The 26,849-nt window shown below is 48.4% G+C and overlaps 2 protein-coding genes across 9 annotated transcripts in view; both read right to left on the reverse strand.

Moving 5' to 3' along the window:
* Positions 1-4: 4 nt before the first annotated feature.
* Positions 5-15,270, reverse strand: PEF1 (penta-EF-hand domain containing 1). 2 transcript variants are annotated; one of them, XM_074380426.1, is made up of 6 exons: positions 15,200-15,246; positions 14,549-14,685; positions 5,020-5,320; positions 3,290-3,445; positions 2,633-2,776; positions 5-1,002 (listed from the first exon to the last, which is right to left on the reverse strand). In XM_074380426.1, the coding sequence occupies exons 3-6, from the start codon at positions 5,132-5,134 to the stop codon at positions 773-775; spliced, it is 645 nt and encodes a 214-aa protein (XP_074236527.1). In that variant the 5' UTR covers positions 5,135-5,320; positions 14,549-14,685; positions 15,200-15,246; the 3' UTR covers positions 5-772. The 2 variants fall into 2 exon arrangements, with proteins under 2 accessions (XP_074236527.1, XP_003937632.1); XM_003937583.4 differs by lacking the exon at positions 14,549-14,685 and having other exon boundaries at positions 15,200-15,270.
* A 9,057-nt stretch (positions 15,271-24,327) lies between these two features.
* COL16A1 (collagen type XVI alpha 1 chain) overlaps positions 24,328-26,849 on the reverse strand; it is a 52,535-nt gene continuing 50,013 nt past the window's right edge. For all 7 annotated transcript variants that reach the window (XM_074380431.1, XM_074380429.1, XM_010348155.3 and 4 more), the window contains 4 exons: positions 26,582-26,648; positions 25,666-25,842; positions 25,415-25,492; positions 24,328-24,671 (listed from right to left, as the gene is read on the reverse strand). In XM_074380431.1, the coding sequence (XP_074236532.1) occupies positions 24,469-24,671; positions 25,415-25,492; positions 25,666-25,842; positions 26,582-26,648 (525 nt within the window). In that variant the 3' untranslated portion in view covers positions 24,328-24,468. The remainder of the gene's footprint in view (positions 24,672-25,414; positions 25,493-25,665; positions 25,843-26,581; positions 26,649-26,849) is intronic.

Genomic DNA, 26,849 nt, shown 5'->3' on the forward strand with positions numbered 1-26,849 from the left:
CATGGAACCCCAGAGTTTCATCCTTTTATTGAAGCTTACAATTTCACTGGACTTTTGGTCCCAAATTAAAAAATGCAAATTAAAAAAAGTATTGGCAAGGAGAGGTGACCACTGTCCCCTGGAGACTGAAGTTGGGCAGAGCATGGCAGGCAAGTGAAGGGTCCCAGCTGCAGAGGGCAGTACCTTGGCCAAAGATGCCCAGGGAGCAGATTTGTCTGAGCTCCCTAAGCAGGGACAGCCCCAGGCAGCTAGAAGTTAACACACAAGGATTTATGGGTATGGTGGAATCCAAGCCACTGGTCCCATGGGCAAATCTCTCTCATGCTTGGTCAGATTCCACTTTGGAGAAAATGAGCTCATGTGACAGGATGGCCTGAGGGGTGGTGAGGGAACACAGGTGCTAATGGTAACAGGCCAATGAACACTCACCACTGGCACCAGGGTGGAGCTCAGCTGACTGGACACTAACTCCATTACAAGTCATCTCCTGCTCCTGGGGCCAGGCGGTGCCACGCAACTGCTCATGGCCATCAGGACATTCAGCTTCCATCCTCTCCTCCATCAGGCCCCTACCTGTGGCCTCAGGCCTGGTCCTCACTATTTGGTGGCTATGATGCAGGACTCTCAACCCTCTTTTGGAACAGTGTTGCATCAAGCAAGGGAGAATGTTCTTCTAGAGGGACAGGAAAGGAAGAGAGGTCCACATGCTTCTCTCACTCTAAGATGGCAGGAAAGGTCCGTGGCGCACTCCACTCTCCACAGATGGGTGGGATCACAGCATCCGAGAAGCTGTCATGGTGACGAAGTCCTCGAAGCTGAGCCGAATGTTGCCTTGTACAGCTGTGTCCTTCTCCCGGAAGGCCTCTGTCAGCACCTGCAGCTGGGTGCACACCTGGATGAAGCGGTCAAGCTGCATGGCAGGACTGGCAGATCGTGGGCAGTAGCGGGAGACCAGAAGCTGGGTGAATTGGGGGCTCAGGTTGTAGCCCATTTGAGATAGAGCTGGAGAAGAGAGGCACACAGACCAGACACACAAAAACCTACCATGAGCACCTCCATCAATCAGCAATACTGAAGCACGGCAGCTCAGGGGACTTTGAGAGGATGGGCACAGAAGCATAAAAAGGGCAGAGATATCCCAGGGCTCTGTCCAAGATGGCAGGTGCACAACAAGGGCCCTGTCTGGATGCTCCCCTTAGCTGGAAGCCCCTCATCCCTCTTTCTCCAAATCCCCATTACTGTCTCTTCAACTGAGGCTCATGGGATTCCAGAGATGACAACAGACTACCTGCAATCATCTCTGAGCCCCCAGACCACCTTGCCTAGGGCAGACATCAGAGGCCACACAGTAGAGGTAGGAGGACCTGCTCTGGAGTTAGTCCCTGGGCAAGTTGCTTAGCCTCACTATCCCTGTCTTATAATCTCTAAAATGGGGCTAATACTTGTTAGTTCTAGTAAGGATTAAAAAGGGTGATCATGTACAGCACCTAGCACAGTGACTGGCACGTAAAAAGCACTCGGTAAGTGCTGTTTTGATAGAGGTCTCTTGGAGCATCCTGTCTCTCCACTGGGATGCTTCCTTGCTTCCTCTGCTCATAACTTACCAGGCCAGGCTAAAACCTCAGCTCTCCATTTGCTATGCAGGCCCTTGAACAGGTTATCTACACTAAACCTCAGTTTTCTCATCTGTAAAAGGGAGATAACAAGGGATTCTTCATCAAAAGGTGTTGAATTATAAATAGCACATGGGAAGAATGAATTACATAAACCTACTACAAATAGCAAGCATTCAATAACTATCAGTTTTGTTGTGGTTAGTATCACCCCTACTAATATCTATGACAAAAGCTGCAGAGAGGAGGTGATTAGTATCGGTCATCTCCCCTCCCCTCTACTGGGGGCAGATGTGGTGCACTCCCTCCTGCCCATAGACCTCCTTAGTCTAACTGAAATCCATAGCCTGGGCAAAGGATTAGACTCTCCAAGGAGCCCTTTCTCCCTCCTGGGTGGCAAGGCTCCCTCTCGGGTCCTCCCCACAACATCTTACTAACCTGCCTGAGCCCAAGCTGCAGTCTCCAGCCTTACAGAGTCAGTTTAGAACTAGGCCTGGGACTCTGGCCTCAGGTCATCTTCCCCAACGGCAACTTTTAAAGTGCTCAGGGTCTTTTAAAGTGCAACTTTTAAAGTTGGGACAGAAACTGCCCACTAGCAGAGGTGGCAACAGACCCATCTTTCTGAGCCCTGTTCAGGGCTCTCTCCATTCAACATGCTAGAAACTGGAGAGGAAAGAGCCACCCAAGCAACACACACTGGTCCTTTAGTCCTTAAGGTGCCAAGTTTCTGTTCTTAAGGCTCCCTGTGGCTGGGGTCATCTCATCCAGAATTCTGGGAGTCCTATCACCAGGGGGTACAGCACTGATTTTGGACTCAGATGTTTCCTTGCCTTGGATCTTGGCTCAGTGCCCCAGCTGGGTTACAGAAGGGGTGAGGGACGCAGGCCTGCACTGAGATCAGCGTTCTGTAGTGCAGGCAGACATGCAGTAACAAGAGGAGAACCCCTTGTTGCACCTTAGGGTATAAAGAGAAAAGTCTAGCTCTGCCCTGCCCATCGTGCCCCGGCCATGGCCCGCACCTTGCTGCAGCTCCGTGTAGCTAATGGAGCCCGAGCGGTCCCGGTCATACTGCTGGAAGAGGTTCTTCCACTGCTGGATGAATTTCCACAGGGCTGAGAAGCCGTAGACATCGATGCGGCCTGACTTAGTCTTGTCAAACATGTCTGAAGGTGAGGAGGGAAAAGAAGAGAGGAAGGCTTCAAGACTGAAGGCCAAGGGCCCCAAGCAGGCCTCACTGAGGCAGCCCTTCTCCCCACGCTGGAGTAGATGACTTCACAGAACCAAGGCCTTAAGGCCCAGATGCCTGTACCTGAAACACCCACATCAGGCGTTGCGCTGGCCTCCTCCCCTGGCCACCATTAGCCCCACCCCATCCAGAACTGCATTTTCTCTGCAGGCTTGGCACCTGGCCCTCCCTGCTATTTCCTACCAGGAGAGGGAGTGCCATTCTGCAGAAGAGGAAACGGGTTAACCTGTTAACTAGGCAGGGTCTAGAATATAAGTAAGATCTCAGGAAAACAGCTCTCGGTCTAGAGGATCCCACCCTGAACCCAGCTTCCTCCACACAGTCCTCCCTGGTCAATGGATTTCTCCTCAGAATGTCTACCCACCCACCTACTGTCCACTGTCAGGTAGCTCTGCCCCAGCTCGGGCCCATGGGCAAGGCAGAGACTCACTTATCATCATGAGGCAGGTCTCATCATTGAACGAGGACCAATTGCAGTTGACCAGGGCTTGCTTCAGCTCCTTCATGGAAATATAGCCACTGTGATCGGAGTCCACTGACTGGAACCAGGAGTAAGCCTCAGGATCCACATTGGGAGGGGCGCCACCTGGAGGAACGGGCATGAAGGCCATCAACAGAAAGGCTGGGAAGGGCCAGCCTGGGTAACTACCTGGCTCGGGTTTTTCCTACCCACAAAGCCTCACAAATTCACCTACCCTGCCTTTCATCAAGTTGACATTCTTACTCTGATGGAAGAGGAACTGCAGTGAAAATGCATGAGTATTTGCAGCTGACTATTCCATAAGTCCTCTGGAGTTCTTGTATAATGTTCCAGCCACTACTCTAAATGATTTTATGTTTTTAAGGAACAGGGACCCATACCCCTGTAGCGTTTCAAGAATTCTCTGAAAAAGGTGAGCTGAGAGATGGGGGAATGGGTGGTGGACAGAAGTGTAGAAGCTGGTAAGTCTATCTTAGGACACTGAGTTGACTGGCCACAATAGGGGCCCCTTCACACAAGGACAGCCATGGGCATTTGTGGAGGATGGAGACCACTGCCTAGTACCAAAGCCCAGCAAGGACAGAGGGGAAAAGGTGTGCCTGACTTAGGGATTAGTCTGACCTCCTTGGATGGGAAAAATGCGGGCAGATTCTACCCATCTTCCTAAAACATTAGTGTCACAGGGGAGCAAGGGCCATAGCCCCGAGGCAGGAGAGTTTCTGTAACATGTTTGATCTGTGCAGTTTGTATAGAAGAGCTCAGGCTTTGGAATCAAAGTTGACCTAGATTTAAACCCTGGATCTGATTCTTACTAGCTTGTGTGACTTATGGCAAAATGTGTAATTTTCTGAGTAATGATTTCCACATTTCTAAAACAAACCCATTTCCCCAGGATTGTTATGATGATTAAATGAGATAACAGCAAAATAAAATCCTTAGCAAAGAGCCTGGAATGTGTGCATTCCGAGATATTTGCACAGAGAAATGGATATTTAAACTTTCTCCCCATGGTAGGCTACATTACCATCTCCTGGCTAATAATCTATAGCAGGAGACGTAGTCTGCACACCCACAGACACTGTATCAATATGGTACAAAATGGTTTAAAAGGCCAGTTCAATAATCTAATTATTACTAGATTATTTGCTAATCTCCTCTTCCCTGTAAGAGCATTGTACATCCTCTCCCACTGCCTGGTGGCTTGCAGAGGGGCATCCATTCCCATCCTGCTGATGTCAGGCTTGATCAAGGGTGCTCTGGCCGAAAGAATGCGAATGGACCAGACATACAGTATTTCAGAGAAGAAGCTTTAACAGGCATTGTGCTTTCCTGCTGGCTCACCTGCTCTTTCTCTCTGCCACAAAGATAACATATCCCAAACAGGAACTGCTCCTTCAGCATGGATGCCAGAATGAAAAGACACACAAACAGAAACTCAAGAGCCAACTAACAGCTGCTGGCATGTAAGCAAAAGTAAGTATGAGCAGGCAATACAAATAAATGCTTGCCACAAAACTAACTGACAGAATTCTCATTTTGAGGATACACACTGAAGCTGGAAGCAAGATGCTAAGGGGCCAGGGACCAGGCTGCCTGCCCATTCACAGGGAGGACAAGGGCTGGCCGTGGATAACTCAGATCCATGTCAGACGTACCCAGAGTCCAAGATCACTACTTACCCTGTCCATAAGGCCCGGGCTGCTGGGCACCGTAGGAATTTGGAGGTGGCTGACCATAAGGGCCCCCTGGAGCTGCACCGCCATATGGTCCTCCTGGAGTTCCAGAGGGGAACATCCCAGGATTGGGGTGTCCATAGGGCCCTCCACCAGCTGGTGGTCCATAAGGTCCTCCAGGGGCAGGACCCCCATAACCACCACCAGGGGGTAGCCCACTGCCATACTGCCCTCCACTACTGGGGGGTCCAGGGTAGTAGCTACCCGGAGGGGCTCCTGGCGCTTGTCCTGCAGCTCCTGGGCAGCCCTGCAGGAAGAGCAAGATATCAGTCAGAATGACGAGGCCAGAAACTATGCAGAGTATGGCACTTTACAGCCCTAAAGCACTTCTACCGCCACCCTTTCAACTGATCCTATAGATAGGAATGGAATTAAGATCTCACTTCAGAGATGGACAAACTGAGGCTCCCAGAGGAGCAACAGATTACGCAAAGTCACACCGCCAATAATCAGGGTGGAATCCTGCTCTCCTAACTCTCCTTTCCTACACACCAAGGGGCTCCACAAGGGCTGGGATCATGTCTGGTTTCTCACTTTATCCCCAGCTCCTAGTATATAATGGATGCTCAGTAAATATTTCCTGTATGAATGAATAGGCAGATGAATCAAAAAGAATTCCAAATGCCCATCCTGTGGTACCCCCATCTCTATCTGCTCTATCTGCAGAACTCACAAAGCAAATGCAGTCTCTAACACACATCCCTGACCCTCATCGGTCACCAACAACATATCTATAGCATGGATTCATTCACAGCATGTCTTCCTACCCGGTTGTAGATCCTGATGTAAAAACATTTCCCTATCCTAAGGCAATATGATACAATGGTTTAAAAGGCCAGTTCAACAGCCAGGCATGGTGGCTCACAACTGTAATCCCAGCACTTTGGAAAGCTGAGGCGGGCAGACTGCCTGAGCCCAGGAGTTGAAGACAAGCCTGGGCAACATGGCAAAACACCATCCCTATTAAAAAAATAAAATAAAAAATTGAGGCTGGGCACAATGGCTCACGTCTGCAATCCCAGCACTTTGGGAGGCCAAGGCAGGTGGATCATGAGGTCAAGAGATCAAGACCATCCTGGCCAACACGGCGAAACCCCATCTCTACTAAAAATACAAAAAACAAACAAACAAACAAAATTAGCTGGGCATAGTGACGCGCGCCTGTAGTCCCAGCTACTAGGGAGGCTAAAGCAGAAGAATCGCTTGAACCAGGGAGGCAGAGGTTGCAGTGAGCTGAGATTTTGCCACCACTCCAGCCTAGTGACAGAGCAAGACTCCAAAAAAAAAAAAAAAAATACAGAAATTAGCTGGGCATAGTGGTGCGTATCTATAGTCCCAGTGACTCAAGATGCAAAGGTGAGAGAATCACCTGAGCCTGGGGTGGGGGTCGAGACTTACAGTGAGCCATGATCATACCACTACACTCCAGCCTGGGTGACAGAGTAAGACCCAGTCTCAAAAAAAGAAAGAAAGAAAGAAAAAGAAAAAAAACCAACAACAATCAGTTTAAGAGTTCAAGTTCAGGGTCTGCCACTTACTAACTGGACTGACTTAATCCTCTCTAAGCCTCAATATTTTCTGCTGTCAAATGGGAATAATAATAGTAGCTACCTCTCATGGTGGTATGTGAATGAAGTGAGGCCAGCTATGTGAAGCACTCTGACACAGGGCCTGGCACAGAGTAAGCACTCAATAAACATTAACTACTACTAATTGCCTCCTACAGAGCACAAGACTCAAGTCCAGGAAAGTCACACACAGGCTGTGTGGAAGGGCTGGGACCAGAACCTGGGTCTCTTGGCTCTAAGTCCAGGGCATCTGTGCGTTAGAGCATACATGGGGGCATTCCCTTTTATCCATCTTCCCACACCAATAGCCAGGGATCCCTGAGGCTTGGCATGTTCCGCTCCATCTCCCTCAATGGCTAGCACAGGACCCAGCAGAGCAGAGCCCCAACACATCTGCAGACAAGCTGAGCTCAAGGGCACAGAGAGCAGCTGGGAACACCTCTGAGGACAGAACCATCTAGACACGTTCTAAATCAACCTATAAGTGGAACAGTGGCCAACCCACTGAGGGCCTGGGCTTTCTCTTTTTACTGTGTTTGATAGCTTCTGAGACAATTACTCTTAAGGGTAATTGGAGGCATGGGGTTTTTTGGGAGGAGAACAGGGAGCAGGCCCTGCCACCTCCCCCAATCAGAAATCCTTGGGAGCTTCTCCCTAGAAGCCGTCAAAGCTGCTAGCAAGACTCCTTCACAGGTAACAACGGCTCAGACAGATCTCAATTTAAAACTCTGCTCCCATCAGCTGAGTTCAAGACTGTGGGCCCAAGGCTTCATCTCTCTGAGCCTGCTTCCTCACAAATAGAACAATCCCTTCTTCATTGGACTGTTCTGCAGATTACAAGAAATAAACGCAGCAAAATCATGTTAGTTTAATTTTTAACTAAAGAATCAAATCTTTTGATAACCAACCTGGGCAACACAGTAAGATCCTGCCTGTACAAAAATTTTTTAAAAATCAGCTGGGTGTGGGGGTCCACCTGTAGTCCCTGCTACTCAGGAGGCTAAAGTCGGAGGATCACTTGAGCCCCAGAGTTGGAGGCTACAGTGAGCTGTGATAGTGCCATAACACTCCAGCCTGAGTAACTGATCGAGACCCTGTCCAGAAAAAAAAAAGAGAGAGACAGAGAGAGAAAGAAAGAATCCTTTGATAAAATAAAACTAATACAAGAAAGTTGCTCCAGCTGAAGTAAGGTGGGGCTCTAGAGCCTCAACCATACAGAATTCCCTCCCTTGCTAGATTCTGAGGCACTCTGAAGAACGCTCATAGTGACTGAAAAGACAGTCGGAAAACCACTCACATAAGAAAAATAGTTTTTACAACAGTGCTTGGCATAGTCATAGCTGCTATTGTTACAACTATATTCATTACGATTATCAGCAAAGTCCTGGGCCAGGTCAATTGTGGGGAGTGGGGTATAAAGCAGAGTGAAGCAATCTGAAGGAGCTCACAGTTAACGGGACTTAATATGGAGACACTGTGTCATGTCTATCAAAACAGCACAAGGAAAATAGGCGTTTGAAATGGAGACACGAGTCATGTGCCACAGGACTGCAAAGGAAGGAGGGGAAATCAGGGTGTGTTTCCATGAGAGCGGCATTTGAGCTAGGACTTAAAGAATGAACAAGATTCCCAAGGGGTTGGAGAGGTGGGACAAAAGAAACATCCAGAAGACAAGTCATTTAACCTAACACCCTCATTTTACAGGTGGGGGAGGGAACATACCCAAGTCATGCCGTAAGCTGGCAGCAGAGACAAGGCTGGACTGCTGTCTTGCACCCAATGACTCCCTCTGCCTCCTGCTACAATGCTCCTTCCTTAAGCAGTAGGGCTCAGGATGCTAGCATAGGATGGAAAGGGAGTAGGGACTCTGCAGAATCTGGGCACACACAAAGAACAGGCCAGAAGTAGCTGCCCCACTATAAGCCCCGTGAGCAAAGCTATAAACTGTACCTGGCACCTAGAAAACCAGCTAGGAAGCACCCCCAAGCTAACCAAGCAGGTGCTGCCAGGCAGGTCTTCTGCCCTTCTTGCTATCACATCCCAGAGGCCCACTGCAGTTTGGAGGCAATTAAACCCTTTCCTTTCAGTCCTGCATTAAAGACCTCCTGTGTAGTTTAGAAACACACAAACACTACTGGCAGAATCTTGCCAACAGCCTCCTAACAGAAAAAAAGGAAGATGTTAGTTGGCCTCTTTTTCAGATGAAGAAACTAAGGCACAGAGCTGTTAAATGACTTCATTCAGCACACATTTTCAGAGTGACGATATTGTACGAGGCTCTGTGGTAGGCCTGAGGTCATAACTAAATGGGGTCCTGCCCTTGAGGAGCCCACAGATAATTATGATACCATCTGATCAGTGTCATCAGAAAAATCTACTTATGTGCTATAAAGGAAGCTTAGATGGAGGAATTTGTGCTGTCTGTAGAATGAATAAATGAACACGTGAAGTAGGTCAAGAAAGGCTTCCTGGAGGAAGTGGCAGTGATACTGGAATTAGTCCTGGAAGGATGCAAAGACATTCTCCAAAAGGCAGGCAGGGAAGGACACTCCAGACAGGAGAAAAAAGACAAAGGCACAGACTTATGAATGAACATAGTGCATTCAGGGAATGAGTTAAACTGCAGAGGCAAGAATGCGGTGTGAACCCAGAAAGGCAGGCCCTATACACTCCTTGACCAAGCACCTCTCCCACTCCAGTTCAGTTAGCTGTTGAGTTATCAGTGGCTCAGAGTAGTTTCAATCTGATTTGTCTAGCACAGGCGTCCCCAAACTTTTTACACAAGGGGCCAGTTCACTGTCCCTCAGACCGTTGCAGGGCCGCCACATACTGTGCTCCTCTCACTGACCACCAATGAAAGAGGTGCCCCTTCCCGAAGTGCGGCGAGGGACCGGATAAATGGCCTTAGGGGGCCGCAGTTTGGGGACGCCTGGTCTAGCCTCTCCCCACCCAACAGTAAGCCCCCCAGGGGCAGACACGGCCTCGTTCATCATGGTACCCCAGAGCCCAGCACAGTGCCTGGCACCTGCAAGCCTCCGTAAATACTTGAACAAATGAACATCACTCTAAAGAGTTTGGTTTGGGCTTTAAGCTGGAGAAAACAGAGCACCACAGAAGGGTTTCCAATAGGAGAGGAACGTGATCAGAGCCTTGTTTAGAGAAGTAAGCAGCAACGGTGTGGAGGATGAGCTAGCAAGGGAGGCAGCAGCTCTGGTGCTGGGCAGGCAGGGCAGGAACCAGACAGCACACTTGGGGATAAAGAGAATGGAATGGATTCTGAAGCTATTTGAGAGACAGACCAGACATGACTTGGTGACTAATTAGATTAGCAAAGGGATGGAGGGGGCGTTAAGAAAGCGTTTAGAATGACTCAGGTTTCTAGCTTACACAAGATGAAGGAGGTGGAGCCAACTGAGAGAATCCAGGCTACACAGGAAGTTTGGGGAAGATGAGCTGGTCCCTGTCTCACAGAGGGTCACCCAGTGTCACTGAGCTGTTAGCAAAGGTCTGAACCAGAAATGAAAAACAGAGTCCCTGACTCCATGTTCTTTTACACTACTCCCTGCTGCCAGCCCTTTTTAGTGTTTTTCCAGGAGTATTTCATATTGATAAACACAAGTTTGTGAAGGGGGTAAAACAGGAAGAGTTCAGTAACTGCAGCTTCCGAAGCAACACAGAAAAAAGCTACATCTGATGCCCTGGGGGACTGGGGGCAATGAACATTTATTGAGGCTCTGCTAGGTGCTTCCAGTTCAATCAGCTCTCACTGACCCTCAGTCTTGTGAGGTAAGCACCATCATCTCCATTTTGCAGATGAGAACATTAAGGTGCAGAAAGTTTAATAACATGCCTGAGATCATGCAGCTAGAATGGGCAAGGTGGGATTCAAGTCAGGGTCTGCATGACTCTACACTACCCCGCTTTCTGTTTGTTCACTCGATAAATGAGTGAGTGCCTAGCATGTGTCTGTGCAACGGATTGTGCTAAATGTTTTTGTTAAATATAATATATTTTGTCAAATATAATGAATTTCTACCGTGGACAGAGGTAGAGGGGGAAGGCTGGCTTAGGTGATCTCTCAGACCTTTCAAGCCCAGAAATCAGGGAGTCTCAGAAGAATGTCATTCTTTTTCGTCCCAGCACCTCAACTCAGTTTGAGAGCCATAGTTTGGAAGATACCCAAAAGACTCTTCAGTCCAATCTCTCAGTTCATAATGGAGTCTGTGGAGCACCACCCGGAATGTCTACTTGCACTCCCGCAAGCAATAAGGAGCTCACCACCTCCCAGAAAACCCACTTAGAAAGTCCTGTATCTTTTTTTCCAGTTCTGAGGACTCACTCTTCTACCCTCAAGACCCTTGTGAAGTTCAAAGGTATCAAAGGCTGTTCCAAGCTGAGCCCTGATGACAAACAGAGGAGGGACCATTGCAAAGACGGGTTTGCACCCCAGAACTACCCTACAAGTATCCACGGGAGGAGGTAGGAAGCCTAAACTAAGGGGTTAAACAATCACAAGACAAAAGGAATGGTTCAAGCATTCACCAGCAGAGCCACTGCAAATAGGAGAGAAGCATGCAACCAATAAACAATGAGCAAGGACTGTCCCCAGCCTTCAATTACCACTTCTGTGCTCACACTTCCAAATCTTTCCCTCCAGCTTCATCACTCCTGAGCTGCAGACCCACATATCCAGCAGCCTCCCGGACCTTCCCTCCAAACCTATGCCTCCCTGTGTTCTCATCGCAGTGAATGGAGCTCCATTCCGCCTCATCATCCAAACCAAAAGCCTCAGTGCCCTGCCGGGAACCTCCTCTTTCCTCCCCTCTGTCACCTCACTTAGGCACCAGGTTTTCTCAACTCTACCTCCCAAGTGTTTCTCCAGTCTTCTCTACCAGGTCACAGTTCTCGTTGGCCTAGATTGCCTCAATAGCTTCAAAACTGGTATACATGCCTCCTGTCTCTCCTGCTTCAGTCCACTCTCACAGCACCCCAAGGTAAAATTTGTGCTCCAAAGCACAAATGGGACACAGCACTTCGCTGGCTCCCTCACTACTCTCAGAATGAAGTCACACTCCCCAAAAAGGCATACAAGGCCCTCTGGGATCTGGCCCTTGCTTACCTTTCTAGTCTATTTCTTACCCCTTTCCCCCACATCACTACAACTACACTGAACTTCTTCAAGTCCCTACAGAATACTATGCGGTCTTACTTGCTTCCTGGGCTTTGTGCAGCTATTTCCTCTGCTGGAATAATTCCTTTCTTCACTCAGCTAATTTCTACCAGTGATTCAGTTTTTGGCTTAAATATCACCTCTTTTAAAAAGTCTTGATGCACCCCTAGACTGAGTTAGGTATCTCACTCTCCCACGCTGTCCTAGTACCTAACACTTACTCCCATTTCATACTTATCACATTGCCTCTTCAACCTACATAACTGCATTACTCCTCCACTTGGGAGTATTTTACATGCCCAATACCATACCAAGCACTTTAAAATACAAAAAATTAGCTGGGCGTGGTGGTGTGTAATCCCAGTTACTTGGGAGGCTGAGGCAGGAGAATCTCATGAACCTGGAAAGCAGAGGTTGCAGTGAGCCAAGATCGTGCCATTGCACTCCAGCCTGGGTGATAGAGCGAGACTCTGTCTCAAAAAAAAAAAAAAAAAAAAATTGTTTAAAAAAAAAAATTAAATTTAAAAAGGAAAAACAGAGTCTCAGATTTTTGCAACAAACTTCTGCAAGGGAGTGGCAAAGCAGGGATTTGAAGCCAAATCTCCACGGCCTCAGAGACTAAGCTCTTAAACACTGAAATCCACTAACAGGTGCCCCCACAGGACCCAAGGGTGCTTGAATTTTACCACTCCAACACCCAGTCCCGGCCTGGGTACCCTGGACTGGAATCAGTGGAAAATTACAGGAATCTGGACTCCTAACACTAGGCTGGAATCCTCCAAAGCTATGTAGTGGGTGGAGGGGAGGCAGCACTGACTGAGATGCTTTAAACAACCCGTTTCCTTTCTTAGAACACCTGAGACCAGGAGGCGGCCAAGGGTATGGTAGGAAAAAAAGCACCATTTCTTTTTCTATTCCAGATTCTTCTCCCTGTGCTTCTTTTCAGTATTTCACTCCAAGAATAGCCCAGGCAGCATGGCATGATGAGAGCAGTCACGGCAGCAGGAGCTGCCACCAGACACTGGCATGTACCAGGCACTAGCAACGTGCCAGGCTCCCTGCATTTCAACCTCATTTTAGCCCTTTTCACGGATATTTCTCCTTATAAAGGTGAGAAAGGTGAGGCTCGGAGCCCTTAGTTTGTCTAAGGGTATATAATATTAAGTAATCCAGCTAGAATTCTAGTACAGTTCTAACTTGTCATTGCTTTTAGAATGCAAACAAATTGTCCCTAATGCTTATTAACATGTAGATTCCTGGGTTCAGAACAGGTCTGAAGTGGGACCCAAAAGTGTGCTTTCTTAAACAAGCTCTCAGGTGATTCTGAGGCAGAAGACCAACCACTGGGAAAACAAGGCACTATGAATGTTTTCTTAGCCTGTATTTCTCAGAAATACCGGAGTCACAAAAAATGACCAGACATCTGAAAAGAAAGAGGGGACAGGGAGTTTCTGTGGTTAAACACGTTTAAGAAATACTGCATATTATATTCCTTTCTGGAAGACTTACAATGTACATTAGCAAATTAAGATTTTTGAGCTGGGCACGGTGGCTCAAGCCTGTAATCCCAGCACTTTGGGAGGCCGAGGCGGGTAGATCACAAGGTCAGGAGTTCAAGACCAGCCTGGCCAACACAGTGACCCCTCGTCTCTACTAAAAAGAAAAAAATTAGCCAGGTGTCGTGGTGCATGCCTGTAGTCCTAGCTACTTGGGAGGCTGAGGCAGGAGAATCCCTTGAACCCAGGAGGTGGAGGCTGTGGTGGGCCAAGATCGTGCCATGGCACTCCAGCCTGAGCAACAGGGCAAAACTCCATCTCAAAAAAAAAAAAAAGAATTTTGAAAATGACTTGTGGTCAACATTATTCAGCTACACTTAACAAGACTATTTCCAAAACTTCAGTTAACTACAGACTCCTCCTATATTAACAATATCTATTAACATCTCACAAGACTCGGCAAGTGGAATGGAGTTTAGAGCACAACGACTATGTTACAATTCCTCCTAACTCCAGCCCGCACTGGCCTCTCTTTCCTACCTCTCTCTAAGAATGCAATGAGAGAAGTCCTAGGCTCTGGTCATGGCCTCACCCTCACTTACTACGTATGACCTTTGAGAAGCCACTTCATCTCTTTGGGTTTGTTCCTTAGCAGTAAATGAGGGGTGATAATACCTGCGTGCCAATAGGGCCTTCATGATTAGGATAATGGAGGTCCAAATACTGTGTAACCCGTACAAGACTGCGCTTCCTGGAAGGGCTGTTACATCTTTTAGCATGTAACTATACTCACTTGAGCACTATGCAATATACCAATAGACCTTGTTTTCCCCCTTTTCCTGCATGGGCTTCATCTTCGAAATACCTGTGTGATGGCAGGCCTCTGTGGGCTTCATTTCCTCCTCTGTAAAATGAGGGGACTATTTTGAGGACCCTCCGGGCACTGGCCTTTTAGAAGTCCAGGAAAATCAAAACGCTGAAGGGCAACATATGTTACACCTTATTATGTACCAAATGCTTCATAAGCCTCACTTCCTTACTCTCCACAACAGCTTTATAAGGCAGCCCCTATTATTCGGCCCTATTTTTACAGGAGGAAACTTGGACTCGGAACGGCAAAATATTCAAGCGCTCACAACTATTTAGGTGGTAGAGCCAAGATGTGAACCTACCTCTGACTCCAAACTGCACTTAAAACACCCCTACTATCACCCAACAAAGAATTCTGGCCACAGAATCACCTTGCTGTGGTATTCCTGGCTGAATCAAGATGGGCTGGGGAAGAGGCATCTGAAGACAGCCCGGGTTCTGACCTCGGCCCTGCTGGCTAACTGCCTGGTGACTTCAGGTAAGTTGTGTCTTCTCGGGGTTCACTTTCCTAAAAGCGAAATGGAGGTGTTGAACTGAGTCAGTGATCAAACCAGCTCACTTGTGGCGCCTGCTACAACCAGAGTTGCCTGATGACTGTGACGCAGTGTTGGGGTGGGTCCGGAACCCTGGAATTTTATCCGACGCCCCAAATGAGATCGATGGAATCAGAACTCTAAACGTCCGGTCATGGCTGATGCCCCCACCCAAGGCCCCCGTGGGAGCCTTAGGAGGCTGTGGAGCCCAGGCCAGGGCCAGCCTGGACCTGTGGGGTCCAAGGTCCCCAAATCCTCGCGTGAGCGACGTCAAAGGGGGCGCGACACGACCTCCTAAATGTGCGGTCCTTCATGACGTGAGCCGGGCGCGACCGACGGTCCCCTTTCGGTTCTCTACAGCGCGAAGCCTCGCTGAAGCGAACCCATCATGAGAAGGGCGCAGAGAAAGCGGGGAGAAAGAGTCGGGGGGCGCCGGGCATGCGCTGGTCACGGCCCCTACCCGGATTCGCAGACCCCTCACACACTCACCTGCCGGTAGGGATAGCTGGCCATGGCGATTCTGACGTCACACGCAGGCAAGGGGTGGGGCTTTCCACTCTCAAGCCCGCCTCTCGCCTCGGCTTTGGGGCTGGACCCGCATCTGACTGGACATTCCTGCCTGTCAATCTTGGGCGCTGTCGGCCGACGGAAGTTACGATAGAGGGCGGTGGGAGGGTGCCTACCCGAGACATTAGGATTGTTAAGTGCCTGATGGAGCTTCCGGAAGTTTTGGTGGCTGTACCGGCGCTAGTGTTCCTCCCTTTCCTCATCTGGAGTGGGCCTAAGCGGTGGTTAGGTTCGGATATTTAGTGAAAAGCCTGGGTAGGGTGTTGCTGTGGTAGCCATGTTATAACCTGGCAAATGGGACGCATGATAGTGACGTAATATGGCGTCTCTCCCGAGTTTCCGCAAAGGAGGGCAGTGGTGAGGGGAGGAGAGGCGAGGCGGCGGCCAGGCGGTTGCCCTGACAACGGGGAAACGACCGAGTCCTCCCGGAAGGGAGAGGCAGTGGCGGAATTAATTCCTCCAATGTCAAGACACTGGGTACCAGTTAGTTAGTAACCTTATAGTGGGATACAGATCTGTGGTCTTTGGAGAAAAAAAAAATCCCAGACCGTTAGAGTTGGAGGAAAATCAAATTATTTAGTGTCTCTTCATAAATGGGGAAACTGAGGTCCACAGAGGCAATGTCTTGCCTTAGCTCACAGTGGTTGGCCTAGAACCGGGGTCCATGGATGCCAGTTCTCAACAGGGAAGTCTAGGTCGGTCCCCATTGTATGTCAAATCCTGGTGACTGAGTGATCTCGGTACCATGTACTTGCCACTCAGTGGTTCCGTTTCTACACTTGTGTGCTTATTTGATTAATTTGTCAAGTTCTTCCATGTGGGCAAGGATTTTGTCTGTTTTTGCTTGTTATTATAAGCCCAGTACCTAGTAGAGTGACTGACACAATTTTTAAAATAAAATGAATAAATGAATGTTATGAAGTGTTATCCAGTGTGGGCCCATCTATCTAACCAAGCGCACTTTCCAAAATCATGGGCAAGTGGCATCTGATCATGGATGCTCTTCATCCACGCCTACAAAAGAAGGCCAAATGTCTTCAACCGGGCACTCCAGGCCCCCAGCCTTACCTTCCAATCTTCTGCTACTCTGTATTCCTGTGCTCAGTTTCACCATTCAGCTCTTCTGCTTTGGAGGGAGAATGTTTTATCACTTTCTAACTGTATCACCTTAGGCAAGATTTCTTTTTTTTTTTTTTTTTAATTTCCAGCTTTTAAGATCAGGATATACGTGCAGGATGTGGTTTGTGACATAGGTAAATGTGTGCCAGGGTGGTTTGTTGCACAGATCATCCCATCTCCTAGGTATTAAGCCCAGCATCCATCAGCTATTCTTCCTGATGCTCTCCCTCCTCCCATCTCCCTGCACCCTCCGACAGGACCCAGTGTGTGTCTATGTGCTCTCTTCATTCAGCTCCCACTTGTAAGTGAGAACATGCAGTGTTTGGTTTTCTGTTTGTGTTAGTTTGCTGAGGATACTGGCTTCCAATTCCATCCATGTCCCTGCATAGGACATGATCTTGTTCCTTTTTATGGCTGCATAGTATTCCATGGCTTATATGCACCATATTTTACTTAGGTAAGTTATTTAACCTCTCTGAGTTTCAGTTTTCTTAGCTGACAGGAACAAATATGTAAATTTGAAAATTAGCTTAGTGTACCTGCTCGTACCCCCAAACTTAGGTTCAAACCACTCCTTTCACCTGGACCAGCAGCCCTCCCATCTCCAGTCCTGCAAGGCTCAGTTCCACGGCCATTCTCCACCTAACCTTCCCACATTCTCCTTAGCTCTGGTTAGCCACCCTCTCTTGCCACTCTCCCTTTGCACTTGGTACTGTCACTGTGCCATATTCCAGCCTATCTTGTACAGGAGTTTTCTTTTGATGTTTTCCCCAAAACCCATTGCTCTCCCTCTCAGAAGATCCACCCAGTCTCTCAGGACAAAAACCTAAGATCATTCCTGTATGTCTTTTTTCTCTCCACACACTCCCCCACCTCTCTTATCTCCATATGCTCTAATTTAAAAATGTACACATCTGCTCTCTTCTTGTTCACACTGTCACTGCAGTCCAAAACACTATCATCCATGTCTGGATCACTACAATAGCTGATTGACCAATGTTCCTGCTGTTACATGTAAATTTTCTTTTTTCTTTCTTTCTTTTTTTTTTTTTTTTTTGAGAAAGGGTTTCACTCTGTTGCCCAGGTTGGAGTGCAGTGGTACAATCTCTGCTCATTGTAATCTCCACCTCCCAGACTCAAGCGATTCTCCTGCCTCAGCCTCCCAACTCTCTGGGATTACAGGCACGCACCACCATGGCCAACTAATTTTTTTGCATTTCTAGTAGAGAGGGGGTTTCACCATATTGGCCAGGCTGGTCTTGAACTCCTGATCTCAGGTAATCCATCCACCTCAGCCTCCCAAAGTGCTGGAATTACAGGCTTGAGCCACTGCTCCCAGCCTGTTATATGTAAATTTTCAGTGCCGCAAAAGAAGTAGCCCTCAAATATAAATTTTCTCAGAAAGGCAATTTACTTCTATAGAAGGGTGCATCTTACAGATGGAGCAATGGCAAACGCACACCTAGATACCTGAGTCAGGGGTTCTCATCCCTGACTCAGACAGTCCCTACTGCTGTGTCATTGCCCTAGTGGCTAGGGCTGGACTGCAAAGTCTAAGCTGATTCCGATGGACTGTTGTAAAGAGAGCTGGGGTATGAACCAGAGTGGTAGGGTGAGCAGTTTGGTGGGAAAAACGATTACGCAACAGGTAACTAAAGGTAACGCAGAGCAGGTGACTGGGGGTGACTCAGGTCAAAGCAGGTGACCAGGACGAGTCAGGACAGAGAAGGAGACCAGGGGAACCGATGTGAACTACTGATTAGAACCAATGGAAAAGGCTGTTTACTGAAAGTACGAGGAAGTTAAACTTTAAAATGGAGCACAAGAAACTGAACATACTCCATACCGATTATTTGAAGAGAAACTTAGAGCTCATTGTATCCAGTGCCGCTTTCACTCTTCTCCGCACACTCCATTTTCTCCACAGGCAGCCAGAGTGATGATCTTATTCCTCAGCTTCAACTCCCATGGGGGCTTCCCATTACTCTTATGATAAAAGCTAAACTCATCCTAATGACCTTCATGGCCGAACATACCGGCACCTCCAGCCTCACTTCTTGCTGCTGTGTCTTCCTTGCCTCATTCCAGCCGTGCCGGCCTGGTTGTGCCATTCCTGGAATGTACAGAGCTCATTCCTGGATGTTGGCTTTGGCTGGTCTCTGCCTGCTCATTCCTGCCCCCAGGTCTTTGGATTAGCTCTTCCCTCTGTCTGGGACATTCTTCCCTTGACTTTTCACTGGTTGGCTTCTTTTCCCTATCATCCAGATCTCCGTTCACGTGTCACCTGGGGTGGGGGGCATTTCTTGACACTGCTTCCCTGCAATGTTCCCATCATCTATCTTATTTTTTCATAATATGTGTCAGTACTTGAATTGCCCAATTTGCTTACATGTATATTGTAGAATTGTCATTTTCTTTTGTATTCGTCTAACCTCAGCACCTAGAATAGTGCCTAGCATGAATTCAATGTTAGTAGTTATTATTATCATGTATTGAGTGCTTACTAGGTGCCAGACATTGCGCTGAGTACTATGTGTTATTTAATTTTCACCACAATCTTTTGAGGTACACACTATTACCCATTTATAATAAGGAGCTGAGGCTCAGAGAGGTTAAGTGACCTTCCTATTATCAGAAAGATAAATGTAGCCAAGCCCAGTGACTTATGCCTGTAATCCCAACACTTTGGGAGGCAGGGAGGAAGATCCCTTGAGCCTAGGATTTCGAAACCAGCCTGGACAACATAGTGAGACCCTGTCTCTACAAAAAATAATTTTTTAAAAAATCAGCTAGGTGTGATGCATGTGTCTGGAGTCCCAGCCACTCCAGAGGCCACAGTGGGAGGATTGCTTGAGCCCAGGAGGTCAAGGCTGCAATGAACTGTGTTTGCATCACTGCACTCCAGCCTGGGCAACAGAGAGATTCTGGGAGAAAAAAAAAAAAAAAAAAGATAAATGGAGAAATAGGACTGGATCCCAGGTCTGCATTTTTTTTTAACTACTCAATATTTAACAGTAGGTTATGGGCCGGGCGCGGTGGCTCAAGCCTGTAATCCCAGCACTTTGGGAGGCCGAGGCGGGTGGATCACGAGGTCAAGAGATCGAGACCATCCTGGTCAACATGGTGAAACCCCGTCTCTACTAAAAATACAAAAAAAAATAGCTGGGCATGGTAGCGCGTGCCTGTAATCCCAGCTACTCAGGAGGCTGAGGCAGGAGAATTGCCTGAACCCAGGAGGCGGAGGTTGCGGTGAGCCGAGATCGCGCCATTGCACTCCAGCCTGGGTAACAAGAGCGAAGCTCCGTCTCAAAAAAAATAAAAAAAAAGAAAGTTAATAAAGACATAACCTACTATTTTTTTTTTTTTTTAGACCGAGTTTCGCTCTTGTTACCCAGGCTGGAGTGCAATGGCGCGATCTCGGCTCACCGCAACCTCCGCCTCCTGGGTTCAGGCAATTCTCCTGCCTCAGCCTCCTGAGTAGCTGGGATTACAGGCACGCGCTACCATGCCCAGCTATTTTTTTTTGTATTTTTAGTAGAGACGGGGTTTCACCATGTTGACCAGGATGGTCTCGATCTCTTGACCTCGTGATCCACCCGCCTTGGCCTCCCAAAGTGCTGGGATTACAGGCTTGAGCCACCGCGCGCGGCCTATGTCTTTATTAACTTTCTAACCCCCCAGTTCAAAAAATATTGGTGGAGTTGAACTTCAAAATTTCAGAAAGGAAGGTGAAAGGTCAAGGGGGTATTTGCCTGAAGAGGGGAACAGCGACACTTGGCCTGCAAACTGGAGTCATGTACACACACTCATTTATTCCACCAACATATCCACCCATTGAGTTCCCACCTCTTGCTAGGCACTGTCCTAGGTAATGAGAATCCAACTCCCAGGAGAGTTATTTGCCCCCATTTCCCTATACGCAGCAAAGGGCTTAGGAGAACTATCTGTGGGAGGTCTGTGCTATTTGGGGGGGATGGAGCATCCAAGTCTTTTCTTAGGCAGTCAGGGACCCGCCAAAGCCAACAGCCAGGACTATGCCTCTGAGGCCCCACACAGGCCCAGGTATGTTTGTTTTGGAGGGGGCTGGATAAAAGAGAGATCAGGATCTTCCAAAGACTGAAAAACAATCAACTCCTTTCTAAAACCTCAACTACCTGAGGCAGACAGAGGTGGGTGGAGAAGTTCCTGTTATTGTTTCAGTTTTAGCCCTGGGGGAAAGCATGGATTCCAGCCTTTTTTTAGAGCACAGAGCACTTTCCTGAGTTCGTGGAAGCCCTGTTGTTGACTCATTAGAGGTGAGGCAGAGCTTGGTAATGAAAGGCCCATCCACTGGAAAATATTGCCTCCCCTGGAGACACAACCTCCCAGCGGCCACTTGGCTCTGTGCCAAGCTTCTGTATGGCTTACCAAGAAGGAATACCAACACCCACCTAATTATTATGGAATTAATTCTCTTTGATTCCAACTAGATCTAGTTCTGAAATTTAAATTCCAGTTGGATGCTGTAGATCAGAGGATGATTTGCAACTGTCTGCAGAAGCGACTGAGGAATGAGAACAGCAGATGTGGCAATTTGGCCACACTCCCTTCCATTATGGGATCATAGTGAGAGTACATTGACATCATCTATTCCCATAAACTATTCAGGACAGCCACAAAAAGGATCTAGTCCTTTGGGATCTCCAGCATCAAAAAATATATATGTGTATACATATATCCGTGGCCCAGCATTCTGGCTTACACCTGTAATCCCAGCACTTTGGGAAGCCGAGGGAGGCGGATCACCTGAGGCCAAGGGTTCAAGGCCTTACCAACATGGTGAAACTCCGTCCCTACTAAAAATGCAAAACTTAGCTGGGCATGGTGGCTTGCGCCTAGTCCCAGCTACTCCAGAGGCTGAGGCAGGAGAATCACTTGAACCCAGGAGGCAGAGGTTGCATTGAGCCGAGATCGTGCCACTGCATTCCAGCCTGGGCAATAGAGTGAGACTCCATCCCCCACCTTAAAAAAAAAAAAAAAGAAAGAAAGAAAAAGAAAAATCTAATCATGTAAAGGGGTTAACAGACCCCAGATGAAGAAAGAGTCTAATCAGATTCTGTCGAATTTGAGTGACGGAGGAAAATATTATGACAAAAAGGAAGATTTAAATTCCAGAAGCATCGAAGTTTAGATTTCTCTCTGCATAATAAATACGCAGCAGCCTTTTCTCCATCTTACTGAGCAGAGGGGATTCTCAAATTAAGGACCCTCCAGTCCATCCTTCACACTGCCATCAGCGAACTCCCCATTCAGCAAACCTGACTTGACACTCCTTTGTGAGAAACACACTAGTGGCTTCCCACTGTGTCTCCCCTGTTCATGCTCCAAAATCCAACCACACTGTCCTGTCTCCCATCACTCAGACTGCTGCGCCCAGTCATTCCTGGGCCTTGGCACGTGCTGTTCCCTCTGCCTGAATCCATCTATTTGTCTAGATATGGTCAGTTTCCCCAGCTGTGCACTCCCCTGGTACCTGGCACTGTCCTATCCCACTTTACTGTAAGTGCTTGTTTAACTGTCTGCTCTCCCCGCAGATGCTGTGGGGGCAGGGACCATATCTGTCTAGTTTGCCTTGGGATTCCCCAGAGCCTAGTACAGTCCCTGGGACAAAGTAGGAGGGAAAAATGGACTCATCAAGTTAGACTTTTCCAATCTGAGTGATCTGTGTGCGGCCTTAAAAGCCTGGAGTAGGATAAGAAATGAAGACAGAAGGATAACAGGGTCGGAACATGCAAAAACTGCCTGAGAGGAGTGGAAGACACGTGCCCCTCCTTCCTTTCTCTTCAGCTTACCCGGCTCCTGAACTGATGAGCAAGATCCATGGATTTTTTTTGCTGACCACAGTAACAGAAGAGACTATAAAATTCAGCTTTCCATCTGGTTCTTCATGGTCCAAGAAAATACATTAATTTCAAACTCCAGGGAGACACGCATTCCAATCATGAAAGCTTAAACCTAGCCTGTCGTAGAATCCCCTAAGAGTAGCATGAATTTGACTCAGGAAGAAAAGTGAAGAAGGCAGCATTTACTCTGTAAGGATCGATTCCCTGGTGACCCTGACAGGGTATGAGTTTGATGTTTCCTCATAGCGGTTTTCCCCCTCTGGCCTTCAAAGCCAACCTGCTCAATTCCACAGCTGGTCCTTGCCTCTCTTTCTTTCTGCTGGCGCCAACGCGCCCCTCATCAGAAGGCTCATCATCGGCTAGTACTCGACAGACGAGGCTGCAAGAGGAAGCTGGCCTTCCAATGGGAGTGCTTTCACATCTGTCCTCGACAATGGTCCAAACCCTGGCCGCCACTTCAATGCAAAAATGATGCCTTTGCTTTTTAGTGTTTTATGTTAGAACCGGGGTTAACTGAGAATAGCTGGGGAGGGATGAAAAAAGAATCAGCTCCTCCTTTATCTAAAAACATCATATGAGACCTCTGGCGTGCTCAGGAGTCTGTCTGATTCCATTCTTCTGGCCACCAGCCCACCTTTGCTCCTGGCAGGAAAAAAAAAAATAGGGCAAAGGTTCAGAAAAGCCATCAATAGGCTGGTCTCCTGGTATTTGGGACCCAAGTAGAGAAGGGAATTTTCAGAATGTGCTAGAAATACCAGCTCTGCAGAGATTTGACAGCCGATTTGAAGGCTTCAGGCAGTTTGGATAAGCATCTAGATTTTGGGTACATTTCTGAGCCTGCTCTGTGAGTCCTTTGAAGTGTATCCAACTTGAATAAACCTTCCAGATAGCTGGGGCCGGTGAAAAAGCTTTCTTTGGAAATCCCCCTGGAAGTGCCTTGTTGCTTTCTCACAGGGCAGCCAGCCCATCAGGACAAGGGATCTAAAAAGGAGAGAAGGAAGAAGCTCGAGAATGTTTCTGTAATGTTCAATTCACTGTCTTTTTTTTTTTTTTCCTGCCTACCCTTTTTTACATAGGGAGAAGGAGACAGCAGATAGACCACCGAACTCCCAGTGGACTTCGAGGATGGTGAGCTTAGATCTGCTCACGGCTTGCCTGTGACCCCTTTGTACTGATACAGCCTGGCTATTTCTAAAGGCCTAGGCTAAGATGTACAGGAAAAGCACCACGTATGTTAGAATAACGAAGAATAATAACAGGAGAAGTCATTTGCCCTCCAGAAATTCATTGCTGGAAACCCTTATGGAGAGCTAGTGGCGGGGCCATGCATTGGTTCAGGCAGAAGGTTCCATCTCATTTCCCAGAGAAGCATTCCCTGGCCGCCTAGGCCAGAGCTGGAGTCTGTCTTCTCTCCTGTTTGCACAGGTTTTCTAATCACAGAATTACTGGAGCATCAAGAAGCGCCTGCATGCTTAGAAGGGCTTCCAGGCAGACGAACACACCTCCGCACCGGGTGGCATTTTCCCAGGGTGCAACCCCGACCGGCTCTGGGTCACACCGACGAGTTGAAGTGGATGGGCAAAGAGTGGGTGGGGTGCCGAACGATGCTTTATTTAGGGAATCACATAGATAGGAGCCTTTATAAGCTGGAAGTGGGGCCTTCCAACCTGCTGAATGGTTGGAAGGGCTGAATGATGCTCCTTCTCTAACTCGAGAGAAGTGTGCATAAGGACAGGGAACAAGGCTCCAGGGAGCAGCGGATCATCCAGCAGCATCCCACAGAACCACTGGCTGACCACGAGCCAGGAGGGAAATGTCCTTTATTTTTTAATTTTTATTTTTTGGATACCGAGTCTCATCATGTTGCCCAGGCTGGTCTCAAACTCCTGGCTCAGGCAATCCCCCCACCTCAGCCCCTTGAATAGCTGGGATTACAGGTGTACGCCCCTGTACCCACAATGCCCTTTTTTGATCCTGGGACTAAATGAGAAAAGGAGGGCGACAGGGAGCTCTGACTGCAGGGGAACCCACTGGAAGGAAAAAGGCAGATCGTTTTGTTTCTTTATTATTTAAAAAATATTAACAGCAATTAAAAACAACAACAAAAACATTCACAACCTTTCACAGAGTCCTATAAGCTTTGGCCATTTATTCCCAACGGAGTCCTTCATCCAAAGGCAGGTGTCGATTTCAGCCAAAAGGTCCCTTCATGGTTTTCATGGGTGGGTACTGCTGCTCCATCGGCATGGCCCCAAAGCAGTCAGAGGGGTTACACTGGCCAGCCTTGCCTGGCTGGCCCATGGGACCCGGGGGCCCAGGGATGCCAGGGATGCCTTGCTGGCCCATCGGTCCTGTTGCGCCCATCTTGCCATAGCCTGGAGGACCTTGAGGACCTAGGGAGGGAAGGGCCACAAAGGGACAATCAGAGGACCCAGATCATGAGGGGAAAAAGCCATAATGGCATCAAATAACACCTTCCATTTGGTGACTGTTTCTCAAGTTACCACGTGTTTTCATGAAGACCTAGTCTGACCCTCACATTATTTTAACACTAACAATACTGCTGGCAAGTTTTATTTAGAGCTTCCGTGTGCCAGGCACGGGGCTGAGTGCTTCTGATGCATTATTCATTGAATCTGCACCATTTCCTGAGAAAGGAGCTATTGCCTAGTTTCATAGATGAGGACACACGCTCAGAGAGGTTGCACATCTGGTAAGCTGGGATGCTGGGTCTCAGAGCCAGGTCATCAGGCTTTGGCCACTCTCTTTCAGGCTGGACAGCCAAGACACATCTTAAAGAGCACCTCCAGAGGGCTTCAAAGGCCTCCCGAGGTGTGCAGCCAGTGAGGTGCTGAGTAGAACCTGAACTCAAGTCCCTCAGCCCCAGCTCCATGCGGCTGTCTCCCACTGCGTCATGCTAGCCCAGGTTAGGACTTAAGGACAAGCTCTGAGTTTTCCGCCCCCACATCCCCACAGGCCCTGGCAGAGGATCTTGCACGCAGTGGCATTACTATAAATGGTGGTTGGTTGGCCTGCCGTTATTTGGAGTTTGATACAGCTGTGTCATCGGAGGATCAGAAAGAAAAGGGGTCTCCGCTGCTCTGGATTCATGGTCTCAAGTGGTGGTTTTTCCTACCTGGGGGGCCGGGAAGACCATTTTCTCCTGCAATGCCAACACCAATGTCCCCCTTTTCACCTTTGGTGCCAGGCAGTCCTGGAATCAAAGAAATAAAATAAGTCCTATCCCTGAGCAGAAAAATGACACAGCCAGTCAGATTACTTGAAAGACACATACACACCCCTCATATTCACAAGCGACCTCATGGAATACTTAGGCCTGCCCCAAAGAACTATGTGTGTCCCTTGGGAACTGTAGGGCAGAGCTACCTCTCATTCCTGGCAAGCCCTGCCGTCCTTCTCTGCCAATCTGACCAGGGAGCCCAGGTGATCCGGGAGCGCCTGGCCTGCCCGGAGCACCATCCTTCCCTGGGGGCCCTGGGCGTCCCGGAGCTGCCGCCATCTCCATGGGGAACTGCATCCTGGAGGTGTAGTAAGCCATTCTCTCTGTAAAAAAAGACAAGGACAGGTCAGAGGGTCCCCCAGGGACTCAGAATGACTGCAGATGCTGCATACTGGTCGCCAGCATGGAGCCCACAGCGGCCTGCCTTCACAGGGATGTCAGGGAAAGGAGTATGGGGGTGGGTCTCCCAACTGGGGTCCCATGTCCTGGCCTCCACATCACTCCCTACGGAGATCCTTCCAAAGCGCAGATCTGACTATGGCATCTCTCTGCTCCAACACCCCTCATTAGTTCACCGCTGGCTTCAGAATAAAGTCCAGATTCCTTGCTTGGCATTCAAGGTCTGCTTCCCAAGCAAGCCATCCGGCCCCTTCAGGACAGGGCCCGTGTTTTCCCCAGTCCCTGGCACATCAATGTTGGATGAACAAATGAGCAGAAAAAAACACTTCAAATAAACCACCCCAGCCATCTTACAGTGCCGCTTGCCCCTGTGTTTAGAGCTCACTTCAGGCAGACTCGTTTGATACCAATTTTCTTGTCTGTCTCCTTTGCTCAAGTCAGGGCACGGGGAAGGCAGGAGGGAATCATTTTATCTCTGAACAGAGCAGGTGACAAGGAAGGTCTGAAGGATAATTGAACATATGCCTGTCAACCCCAGGCCTGTGTGTGGAGGGCGAGAGCAGGAGGACATTGAGCTTTAAGGAAAAGGAGGCCAAGGCAGGGCAGAGAAGTCACAAGGAAGGGCAGGCAGCACCCACTGCCACCCAGCTGGCTGCCAGTTACCATCAAACATTTTAATGATCTCTTGTCTGATGAACCTCTTGATTTCGTCGTAATTCACCATGTCACCCTGAAGAAAGAGAAGAAAACCTGCCTCAATTATACTTCCAAACCTGGCACTTTCCCCTGTGGAAATAAAGGATGGGGAGGAAGGCAGAGGCCCCAGGAGCCTCCCACAGACTCTCTTTTTTTGAGACAGAGTTTCACTTTGTCACCCAGACTGGAGTGCAGTGGTACGATCTCAGCTCACAGCAACCTCTGTAGATTCTTA

This window comes from Saimiri boliviensis, chromosome 11 (assembly GCF_048565385.1).
Source record: "Saimiri boliviensis isolate mSaiBol1 chromosome 11, mSaiBol1.pri, whole genome shotgun sequence".
Classification (NCBI taxonomy): Eukaryota; Metazoa; Chordata; class Mammalia; order Primates; family Cebidae; genus Saimiri; species Saimiri boliviensis.